The 12,388-nt window shown below is 39.9% G+C and overlaps 1 protein-coding gene across 2 annotated transcripts in view; it reads left to right on the forward strand.

The window, feature by feature from the left end:
- OSGIN2 (oxidative stress induced growth inhibitor family member 2) overlaps positions 1-12,388 on the forward strand; it is a 20,629-nt gene continuing 8,241 nt past the window's right edge. The window contains exons 1-6 of one of the 2 annotated variants that reach the window (XM_038127803.1): positions 1-338; positions 1,388-1,452; positions 3,273-3,427; positions 8,075-8,211; positions 9,833-10,024; positions 10,693-10,784. In XM_038127803.1, coding sequence (XP_037983731.1) covers positions 3,361-3,427; positions 8,075-8,211; positions 9,833-10,024; positions 10,693-10,784 — 488 coding nt within the window. In that variant the 5' untranslated portion in view covers positions 1-338; positions 1,388-1,452; positions 3,273-3,360. The remainder of the gene's footprint in view (positions 339-1,387; positions 1,453-3,272; positions 3,428-8,074; positions 8,212-9,832; positions 10,025-10,692; positions 10,785-12,388) is intronic. The other variant, XM_038127802.1, reaches the window with a different exon arrangement.

Genomic DNA, 12,388 nt, shown 5'->3' on the forward strand with positions numbered 1-12,388 from the left:
TCCTGCGGGAGCGGGGCCGCGGGACCGCGGCAGCGCCGGCAAGGGGAAGCGGCGCTCTCCTCCCCGCTCCCCTCCGCTTCTCTCCTCTCCTCCTTTCTCACCCCGCTCGTCCCTCCTCCCTGCCGGTGCTGGCGGCGGCTCCTCCTCCGGCGTGTGACCCGGTGCCGCATGTGAGCGGGGAGGAGGAGGGACCGCGCGGCGCGGGTCCCACTGTGGCGGCGGCAGGAGGAGGAGCGGGAGCCGGCGTGCGGTGTCCCCCCGCAGCCTCATCGCTGGGCCCCGCCGGCGCTCCCCATGCCCGTGTGGTGCTGCCGCTGCTCCCTGGCCGGCCACTTCAGGTGAGGCGGCGGCGGCGGGCGGTGGGGCTGCGCGGGAGCCGGGCCGCGGGGCGGCGGGCGGGGGCGGTGCGGGCAGGACGGGGACACCGGCGGGGCTGCGGCCTCCGCGGGGCTGCGGCGGCGAGCGCGGCGCTGCCGGCCCCGCACGGCCCCGCCGAGGAAAGGATGGCGGCGGCGGGGCCCGGGCGGCGCGCCGTGACCTTGGGCAGCGGCGAGGCGCAGCCGGGCCGGGGGCAGCCCGCGGCCGCTGATGCTCGGTGCCGCTCCGCCGTTCGCAGCGCTGCACCGCCCGGGATGCCGGCCCCGAGGGGCACCGCTCCGCCCGCTCACCTGAACGAAATCCAACAGTCTGGCAGTGGTTAATTCTCTTCTGGAAGTGTCAAGTTGAGACCAAATTCAGATTCCTTTTATATAACGAGTTTTCTGTTAACCGCCCACCACAGTCCGTTTCTTTCCTTTTTTTTTTTTTTTTTCCTGAAAGTACGCAGTGTATTCTAGCATCTTTCATAACGGCTACCTGGAAAAGGTACCATTTAGTTTACTAACCTGCAACAAATCACTAGTTGTTGTCACATTATTATTATTAGCTTTTTCAAATGGGAGAAAAACTGTTATGTGTATGTTGCGTTTTTTCTCTTAATGGGTTAAAAAAAAAAAAAAAAAAAACAAACCAAAACCATGAAGGCACATTTTTGCATATGTTTAGAATCTGGGCAATTGACAGAATGTAGTTCCCCAGGTTATTTGAGTGACCAGTATAAGATAAATTAGGCACTAGTGTTGGGACTGACTCATCTTGTGCCCACTTGCTTGTCTGCAGGAGTAGTGCCGTAGGTGATTGTGCCAAGTCCCCACCACTGCAAAGCTGTCTACCGTGAGTTTTATCAAGATAAAAAGTGCTGGTACTTGGTGGCTTTCAGTGCTGCTCAGAGGTTAGGAAGATGGTGGCCCCTAACTTCAGATCTTGCTAGGTTCTGGTATGATGTTCTTGCCAAGGAAGAACATGCTGCTGACAGCACTCCTGCATATGCACTGCATTTTGTGTGCAGGTATTCCAGTGCAAAGAACGAGAAACTGCACATCGTGGATGTTCCTGTGGGAATTCACCTCTTTGGTAATTTGTGATATACTAAGCTGCATAGAGGCAACATTATTATTGTTAAAAGATTCTTCTGTAGCCTACAGCATTGTGCATATATCTCTTAAAAGGAGTTTTGAAATGTTTCTTTCAGTTTTATGTTCCATCAAGCACAGTAAGTATAGTAAAGCCACACTAAAGCATGCGTGCTCCCCTTAAGCATGTCTTTTGCAAAACATAAGGTAGCATTGCCTTAGTCAACTTTGAGTAGAGGCTGGAAAATAAAACAGTCTACGTGCTCCTTTCTAAAAGCAGAGGTGAAAAAATCAGTATGATAATCAGATAGCCCCTCTCTGATTCCTCGTCTTCATCCAACTCATTCTGTTTGGATGTTAGGTGTCTGCGAGAGCTAATGTGCAGCTGTAATCAAACAGTAAGCAAGTAATTTGCTTTTTTTTTTTCTGTTCTACTGCAGAGAATAGTGATAACAAGTACTTTCCAAAATAAATACAACCTCAAAATAGCTCCCCACCTTTTTTAACAATGCCATCAGAGAGATGTGTTACAGATTGTGCTACTGCTGTTGTTACTGCACGGCTCTGTCTCCAGTTTACTTCAAAATTCCCCATTGAGGAAAGGCTTTTGAAACAGAATCTTGGGTGCTGTGGGAGTTGAGGCAGTACATGGTTTACATGGCTTCTTGGAGGCATTGGGAATTGGATCAGCGTCTTACAGTTTTGATCCTGTGTAGAAAATAATTGCTGAAACACTAGAATAGCTTTAAAATGTGCAAAGTCTTAGGAAATAGATGAGTGCTTTTTTTATTATTGATAATTACCATGTTTATAAAGAGAATTTTTTAGACATTTTTCTAGAAAAATATCTCCTTGTTGATACAGGTATTTTTGATTAAAAATTGGTTGTCCTTACTGTACAAAAGACTTGACAAAATATCTGCAGAAACAGACTGTTTCTAATTCGACTCTGTCTTTCTAGCTAGACTGATGTGTGCTTCTTCAATGACCTGGAAAGGTTTCAGAAAGGACTCCTAAATAATTAAATAGAAAACATTATAAGACAAGTCTTTGTATTCTAGAAGCACATCTGCACGGTGAAGAGTTACAAGAGAAACTTGTGTATTTTTCAGAGAAGGAACTAGAAAATCTAGGAAAATGGCTAGTGCTGAAAGCAGTCTGCTGTGCAGGAGCTGACCTGACTACATGTCAATTCCTTCTGTAAAAACTTTTAATAATGGTAGGATGGGTTATGTCTAGGGCTTAAAGGGATCGCTTCACAAGGATCCATCCTCACACCACTGCCAACTTTAACCAGCCTCACTTGTTTCTGAGTGGAAATTCGTTGAGGTGAAGTCCTGTGTGCTGCTCAGCCAGCAGGAAGGGATATGAACACTGCTGTTGTACCTTAGCTGCTCCTTCAGGCTTTGTCTGGCCTTAATGTTGTTAATTGGCTAGACAGTGTGTATCTCCTGATTTGATAAGGATAACGAGGAATGAGTTCTACTGTGTGTGGGATCAGAATAATGCTTGTGGCTATACTTTGGCTTTGTATAAACTGAGATTAGAAATCTGCACTTTTGCAGAGCCATCTGTGCTTTTTTGTTATCCTTCTGTAGACTTGCTAGGAGAAAATAGAGTTTTAAAAAATCTTCTGTTAGAAAAGCTGTGCTGAAGAGTAAAATTGTGTAGATTGGATAAAACATATCTGTTTTGGTCTCAATTTTGCCAGTTTCATAGCTTTTAAAGTAAAACATCAAAAGTGACTATTTTTGAAGAGACTGTTCTGACAACAGTTCACTGTTTCATTTTAGTTTTCTCCCATCTGTCCTTCTTAATTAGAACTTACAGCAGCACTGAAACCGAAGGACAGCTTTTGAATTCCTTTGTTCAGTACTTTGGTGACAGCCTTGGGAGGAAGATTAAAAGAATGCCTTTAATTGAAGAAACTGTTCTGCCTGGGGACTCCCTTCTTACCCTGCCTGTAGTAATAATAGGTGAGTTTTTTCCCTTTTTAAAGATTCACTGTCACTGCCATTGGCTGTATTGACCTGCTGCATGAAATAATTTATCAATAAATAACTAAGGCTTAGAACCCTTACAGTGAAGATCTTTATTAGAGTAATACAGTTGTTAAAATTAACAACAGTAGCATTATATTATGTCAAGGGACTTGTTGAATTTAAATTTAATATTTGAATTTAAATTGTGCTTTGAAAAAATCAGCTGTGTTATTTAGCAGTAGATATGGGAGTATTAACAGAAGAATTTTATTGATTCTAGTGTTGATAACATAGGTTTTGATTAATGTAACATGTCTATTTCTGTATGCATGGAGGTTGTCAATGGTACACCAGTAGAAATCTGTGGGGTCATGTGGAAGAGTAAAAAGCATGATGTGTATTCTGTGTTGGTTAGGTGCTAACATCTCATTAATTGCCTTTTTCTCTGTTGCATCCCTCACTAATATCTAAATATTCTCCCATCTTTTCCAAAATTAATCCAGCGCAGTTTGGCTAGTTTAAAATAATAAATTGTAGTCTTGATTGAACACTTAAGGGCTTCTACTTGTAAAATGACAGGGTAACAGAGGGAGGAGGCTCCATAGGTACACAATTTAATTGAGAGTACTAGCATAATGTGTATTGGGCTGAGGTTTTTCAACAATAGCTGGTCACCAGCTCATTCTTGCCATGACTTCATGCGGGGATAAAGAAAAGATTTGAAGTAAAGAAGGTTTTCAATAATCTAGTCCAAAGCTGTTGGGACTAGGGCAAGTACGTACCTGTAAACAAGCAAAGATTTTCGAGATTGATGTTGCAACATAATTGTGTTTACAGTGTTTCCACAACTTTGAAAGACTGGTGTTTGCACAGTGCCTGTTCTCAAAGCTCTCTTTATGATAGCTTAAAATAGCGCTCATGGAGCAGACTTAGGTGTATGTGACAGACGTGAATCACTTGATGAGTTCTGCATCACAGTTGAAGAGAACGGTGTCCTGGCATTTTGTCAGCTTTAGCATAGGTTTGTCATGTGGTTTATGATTCAGTTTCCACTGTTTAGTTTTGCAAATTTGTGTTATGCAAATACCTGTGCTCAATACTTACTTTGTCTAGGAGCACCTTTCTAGGTGCTGACACCAAACACAGCTGCCTTGACCACTTCTCCATCATCCAAATGCTTCTTTACAGATTTATTTGAGACACCTTGCAAGCTGATCTTCTCCACTGACAGCCTGTTATCATTGAAGAGCCTTCAAAAAGGGATCTAAAATGATTTGATAATGTAGTAAAGAAGTACGAAAATAGTTGTCATCCCCCCTGCCCCCCCCCCCCATGTATGAACACACTCTCTGCTGGTTTAATAACTTCTGTGTAGTACCTGTGTTGGAAAGAAACAGATGCATTCCAGAAGGGTTGACAAATGTCATGCTGAAGCTCTTAAGTTAGTAGAACGTGTTCTGTGATAAACATTTTCATCTTCTGCACTAGTTTTGATCATTACTATCTGGAATGTTGTCACTTCTTAGCCAAATAACAAGGCTGTTATGATACTTGAAGTTGAATATTTGCTTTAAATTTAGACACATAACGTAAAGGTGATTGTACTACAGTTTGCTGTTGATCAAGAGAAGATTTTGCTGATATTCAAACAAACTTCTAACTGCTTCTTAAGTGAACAGGGCCATGGGGTTTCTGATTATATTCATTGTACAACTAAAGTTTGTGTAATAGTAGTATTTCTTAATTGCAGTCAGAGGTCTTATTGGAGGCACTGTGTGTAAATAAAAAAACAAAATTTGTCATTTCAAAAAGATTTTTTTCTTTTTTTCTCAAGAATTTTCTGAGAAAACCATAACAAGTCTAATTGCAGACCTTGCAGCTGAACCTTCATCCCGTGTGTTCTTAACAGCATATCCTCAAGTGATTTCCTTTCCCTTGGATTCAGTCTGCTTAAAGAATAGGAGGTGGGTTTGGATCAGCTTTCTGGATGGTCCCAGAAAAGTTCAGGGAACTCAGTGACAGTAATTCACCTTAACATCACAGAATGACTAGGTTGGAAGAGACCTTCAAGATCATCGAGCCCAACCCATGCCCTAACACCTCAACTAAACCATGGCACCGTGTGCCACATCCAGTCTTTTTTTGAACATCCAGGGATGGTGACTCCACCACCTCCCCAGGCTGGCCATTCCAGCACTTTATCACTCTTTCTGTGATATCACTTTTTCCTTATCTCCAACCTATATTTCCCTTAACGCAGCTTGAGACTGTGTCCTCTGGTTCTGTCAGTTGCTGCCTGGTGAAAGAGACCAACCCCCACCTGACTACAGCCACCTCTCAGGAAGTTGTAGAGAGTGATTAGGTCACCTCTGAGTCTCCTTTTCTCCAGGCTAAACACCCACAGCTCCCTCAGTCGTTCCTCACAGGGCTCGTGTTCCAAGCCCCTCACCAGCCTTGTTGCCCTCCTCTGGATGCTCTCAATCATCTCAAACTCCTTCCTAAATGAGGGGCCCAGAAATGGACGCACTCAAGGTGCAGCCCCACCAGTGCCTAGTACAGGGGAAGAATGACCTCCCTGCTCCTGCTGGCCACACTATTCCTGATACAGGCCAGGATGCCATTTGCCTTCTTGGCCACCAGGACACACTGCTGGACTTCACCTCAACAAATTTCCATTCAGAGAGAAGTGAGGCTGGTTCAAGTTGGCAGTGGTGCGAGGATGGATCCTTGTGAAGTGCTCCCTTTAAGCCCTAGACTTAACCCATCCATCCCATCAGTAATCTCCGTGGCTCTTACCAGTCTTTGTTTGGGTGACATTTGTTAACCATTTATGTCTTTTAGCCTTATCCAGTAGGAATGCTCTTTAGCATGGCATCTTTGGCTACGGCACACATTTTCCTTTTTCTATTGTGGATGAGCTTTCTTTATATCCCTGTGGAAAAATAAAGCTAGCTGCGCTATTGTAAAAACATAAAAAAGTTCTTTACTGCATTCAAATTATAATTCTAAAAACAGTTAAGAATTTACTCAGCCATGGAAATGCTTGTGAATTACTGGTATGATCAAAGTGTTTTCATAAATTAATTTGATTTTGTTATGGATAGTTTCTCTGTATTGCTACAGTTCTCTTTCACATCTGTCTCATGGCAAATGGGTGACAGGAGGGGCTTGCATCTTCTTTAAGCTTTAAATTCCTGGTGTGAAGCATATCCAGCAATCTATCTTATGTTGATCTGTTTGTGGGGAGCAGAACAGTGTGAGAATAAGGAAGAACTTTCTCCCTGTCTTTAGATTCTTTAGATGATTTCTTGTAGCCTATGGCTGTGGCCAGTCTATGTGCACAGCGTTGTAATAAAGTATGGGATATTCTGCCACTGGGGACCAGGTGAGTATAGCCTGGTGAAGGAGGAAAAAGAGATCCAATGTATGAAGAAACTGGGAATGAATAGGGCCTCAGAGAAGTAATGGGGGATTTAGGACTGAGGAACCAGGAAAGGGAAAAGAGATGGCATTGGAGAAATGAGATTGTTAACAGGTGATGAAAATAGTGTATGCAAAGGTGATGGGGAAAAGTAAATGACCTGTGAATTCTTGACATCAAGAGATGAAATGGTTAGAAGTAAGAACAAATACCCAACAATGCCTGCTATATTAAAGTATGAATGAATTAGTAACTTGAACCCAGAATTTGCAGTGTGTGCTAAATACCATGTGTCCAAACAAAGACAGAGTACTGACAAGTGGCTCATTAGGAGAACACTGTGCTTTTCATTCAGTTAATGAGTAAGAGGAGCTATAGAAATAACAACACATAGCCACATATTTAAATTTTGTATCATAGCACATACTTTTCTGATTTTGCTTTCTGTAACTTTTGATGTCTGACTTTGCAACAGAATTACTTCTGTATTTGCATGTGATAAATATGGTCCCCTACTTTGTTTAATACGGTCAAATAAAAAGAAATGTTTACCTTATGGTAATGTTTTGGTCCCATCTCTCTCATACTTTTAATAAATTTAAAAAATAATTTTCTATTAAAATTGCAGCAATACACATTGAAAATGCTACAAAGGTGGTAAAAGTAATTGACTTGCTACTCCTCCTGAACAATGAATGTGGACTTACATGAGTTTCTTGTTCTCTGCCACTTACCCACAGGAGGTCTATGGTCACTTAGTTTTTATGTTGCTGTTTTGCAGTGTCTCTAACTTCTATTCTGACTTTCAGTCTTAAGCATTCTGCTTGTCTTCCCTTTATTTTATGGACAGACCTGAAGAGAATATAATCCAGATTGTCTTTCTGCTCTGTGTTGTACAGTGCCTGTGGGAATGCAGAGTTGTAAGATGGCAATGATATTCAGCTATCACTGTGACTGACTGGCAGACCATTATCTGTCATTTTCACACAGTAGTGAATTTGACCTATTAAATTAGGGAACTTCTTTATATGCATTTTGCTTCCTGGTGTAAAAGTCACACATTTGTTTCTTTTTAACTGAAAAAAAAATTGCTCTGCTTTGAAATCAAGACATTCTGGCATTATGCTACTTCAGTATTATTTTGTTGCTGTATATTTAGTGATTAACAAACTATAGATTATAAAGATTTTTACTGAAGCAGTAAATTTTTTCTTTGATAGGAAATGGACCTTCAGGAATTTGCCTTTCTTACCTGCTCTCTGGATACAGGCCATATTTGTCTCCTGAAGCTATACACCCAAACCCCATTCTACATACAAAATTAGAAGAAGCTCGACATCTTTCCATTGTTGACCAAGTAAGCTTTGGTTGCCTTCTTGTCTAGCTCTTTTCTTACTGAAAGCATTAGTGCATTAATAAGTTTGTTATTCTGTTAATTTAAATAGAATCAACTCATGACCATTAGATCCAAACCTGAGCTGTGTAGTGTCGTTTGTGGCTCTTGAAGGCTTTTAGTTTGTGATGTTTTTTTGGTTTATAGTCTGCTCTTTGTTGTGTTCTTACTACTTGCCAGGAGTGTCTAAAGCATGACTTGGTCAGTGGCTGATGCTGGAATTCCAGTTGTTATGTCACGGGATGTTTGGGCACTATCACCAAGGAACATGTTCTACTAACATACATAAAGTATACGTAGTTCAAATTCAAATATTCTTAAATGCTACAATTCTTACTAAGATTTCATTTTGAGTTGTATCGGGGACATATATCTTCTATAAACACGGTCCATTTTTCTTTTTGGAACAGTATACATCCTTCAGCGTTTGTGTTGTATTGACAGTTGCACTTGTGCTGTTGTTACTCATATATACGTCCAATTTTTCTGTCTGATTTGATTAGTTAAATCTTCTCCAGTGTTTTTCTTTCCACTTGTCCATTGATTTGCCATGTTAACACTGTTTTCCACGTACCTCATTGTACTCCTGATGGATTACTGACAATGTTATCACTGTATTGCCTTTGTGACTAATTTATTTGAAATACAAACATGGATTTATATTTGTAGGGAGTAAATAGGAGTTTGTTTGGCTTTGGATTTTGGAGAGTGTTTTTGTTTCAGTGCTGTGCTATTTGCATGTGATGTTTACCTTAGGTCTCAAGGCTTTTTCTTTTGCAGGAGAGTAAGTTGCCTAAGTTTTGGCTACAGATGTTTCATGTGCTTCATCCTCTCCCAACCCCCTAATATTTTGACTAATTAGGAAGCTAAGCTGTGCTGACTGTCAGCAGAAATTGGTCTTATGTCCAAAATTGGTCTTATGTCTTTCTTCAAATCTCTATTTTCTCTTCAACTATTTGCTATTGTATAATTTTTGCAATTATTAGAACAAGACTGGTTAATAGATGCTGAAATGTGAACATTACAAAGTTCTAGAAATTTTTCTCAACCTTAACTGGTGTATAAAATAATCCTGGTTTTACTTTTTAAAAATAATGCTTATTTTATCTTCATTATTTTGAGATTCAATACAGTTAGTGTTGGAACAAGCTAAGAGCTGTCAAAAGAGCCTTTTCTACTTGATGTTTAAACCTTAATGTTTTTAGATTCCAATTTTGCTTCGTCAAAATAGGGCTCCTAGAAGTATTAGCAGTCCTTTGTTAAAAGCAGTCTGTTGTCTATAAATACGGATGTTACTAAGTTGCTCTAATCTCTATTTGTCCACATACTTCTTTGTTCTACAAATACTGACTTGCCCCGGAATTACTGTTATTAACATGTAATTTTTAAATGAGTGAGGTGTACTATTCAGAGTTACAAAGAACTGAATCATAGCAGTTATTTCTGAAAAGTGTTTTGATTGAATCTCTACATTAAATACCTTTACCTAAAATACAATTTGAATTGTGTTTTCTGTTGCAATTCAACTTCTGCACATCAGAATAGCATGATGAACATGAAAAGTTTAAAATTTGTCATCCTTCAGGATCTGGAGTATCTGTCAGAAGGCCTGGAAGGACGCTCCTCAAACCCAGTTGCAGTGCTTTTTGATACGTTGCTTCACCCGGATGCTGACTTTGGCTATGACTACCCGCCTGTTCTGCACTGGAAGTTAGAACAGCATAATTATATTCCCCACATAGTGCTCGGAAAAGGACCACCTGGTGGGGCATGGCATGTGAGTAAAAATTTCATCTTCTCCTAGAGTAACACTTGATAACTGTGTTTTGGGATTTTTCTTACTGCCTTACTCTAGGCCTGTTTTAGATGGTAGTTCCAGTTGCAGTTTCAACTGCTCATTAGCAAAGCCCAAGTAAGTGGGGGATATGAGAAAGGAAGGAAGAAGTTGCCCTTTTCTTGGGTGTTTGTGACCATGAGTGCTGTCTTACCAGGTTTTTTGTTAGTTCACATTTAATGAATTATAATTAAGAGTATTTTCTATAACTTTTTTCCTTGTCTGCATTATTTCCAGGTGCTTTTATACACAATCTTAAATTTTGGTGTCTTTATATGATGCTACTTTCACATGTTTTGTGTTTCCTTCCTCTTTTGTATTTCAAATAACTTGCCTTCAGTTTTCCTTTCACATGCTCTCTCTTCACCTTCTTTATTAGCTTGTGTGGTTGCTTGTTATCTAAGTGTAACACAGAAACAGTTCTTCAGTTCTTCATTTAATGTCCTGATTTTATGTTGTATTCTGGTATTTTGTTGCTTTAAATGAGTACAATGAGAAAAGCTTCACTGGTTTTTACATTTGAATTTTTTTTTTAAATTTACATTTTACATTTGAATTGAAATTTGAATATGAAATGTGTCTGATCATGCATCTTCATGTTTTCTCCATAGTCCATGGAGGGCTCTATGCTAACCATCAGTTTTGGAGACTGGATGGAATTGCCTGGCCTCAGCTTTAAGGAGTGGGCAGCTAGCAAACGCAGGTAAAGATACTGCAGAATCTATTTGAGAATCGTAGTGGCTGTAAAAATCCAGATAACTGGAAAATATTCAAACTTCACTGTTCACAGGAGGGCTTCTTGTTTAGTTTATTAAATTGCTTGATGGCACTGGAAATTCTTCTGCTGTGTGTATTCTGATGGAAAAAAACTGGACCATGGTCAGGCAGAATAATTGCTGGTGAGTGCACTGAAAGCAAACGTACAGGCAGCCGTGTGTTCCAGCAGCATTTCAGAAAGAGGCCCTTGCTGAAAGCAGTTCTGATCAGAGGTGAGGGAAAATGGAGGAAGGAATTTCAAATCCACTGAAGGAGGTATTGCAAGTTCCTCTTTCAACATCCATGCAGCTGAAATTGCTGCGCACACCAGCTGTCTTGCAATTCAGGAAGGCATATATTTCAGCATTTGCTTTTACAGGCAAAGCTGCAGCATCTGAAATCTATGAATTTCAATTTTAAGAGAGTAATTCAGTATTTCTGTGTTAATTTGTAGCAATAAGTTTCTTGAAAAAACTTCTGAAGAAAAGTTGATCTTGTGCAAGCTCACTGGTTTTACTTTAGATAATAAAGGTCTGTGTCAGCAGATGAACCTGGGAACACTCTACATGAGCTTTTTCTAAAATTTTAATTTTTTTATTTTGTTCTAGCAAAATTAAAAGAATTTGGTTTTGTACCATGTATGAGAAAAGAAGAAGTACAGTTACTTGAGCATATGTCTTTAAGGGCAGACTGTTACTCATTTCAGGACAACCCTTGAAGTGAGGAAACTGTAGCTTTGTTCTTTAATCCTTTTCTTAGATAACCACAGCAATCTTGCCTCCTTGCCTAACTGAAATCCCATAAGCTGCTTATTATCTGAAGCTATGTATTATAGTTTTCAACAATGCTAAAACCAGAAATGCTGACCTGTTATACTACAATTAAACAAATTTATTTAAAAGGATTGATGATAATGTAAAATTCTAGTTATGTAGAATAGTTTCCTAAGTTTCCTGGCAAGAGGTGTCATACTGTCACATTATTCTCTTCCAATAAATATTTCATGAGGATTTCCAGAGTAGTAACCTGAGCATTTAAAAGAACATGTGCTATTATATTGTTAGTCTAAGAAAATGAATGGCCTGATTACTTGTAAATAGGATTTTAAATGTAATTTAGTGGCAATACTGATGTTCACTACAGTTTGTTTTGCCCTTTTCCTAGAGTTTACTTCTAAAGAAGCAGCAAAATTTATGCAACTGTTCCAAATAATTACACTGTCAGCTATTTTTCTTATAAATGAGACTGCAATAATCACAAGAAAAGCACAGATGTAGTAGCAGGGTTGCAGTGCAAAAATGGTTTTTATTGAACACTTGAACCTCACAATCCTGTTTACATAGTTGCATTAACACTCTCTGTCATGTTTACTTTGCTCATTCATGTGACATGGAACTACTTCATTTGATACTTAGTGAACTTAACCCTGCCCAAGGGAGAGGTCTTTTGTAAAGTATAATGAATACTTGGTTCCAGTAATATAGTGAACCTAGAGTTTCAAAATTAGCACTTAACGATGACATTTAATTAATTAGATTGTAAGTAAGTGTA

Source organism: Motacilla alba, chromosome 2, assembly GCF_015832195.1.
Source record: "Motacilla alba alba isolate MOTALB_02 chromosome 2, Motacilla_alba_V1.0_pri, whole genome shotgun sequence".
NCBI lineage: Eukaryota > Metazoa > Chordata > Aves > Passeriformes > Motacillidae > Motacilla > Motacilla alba.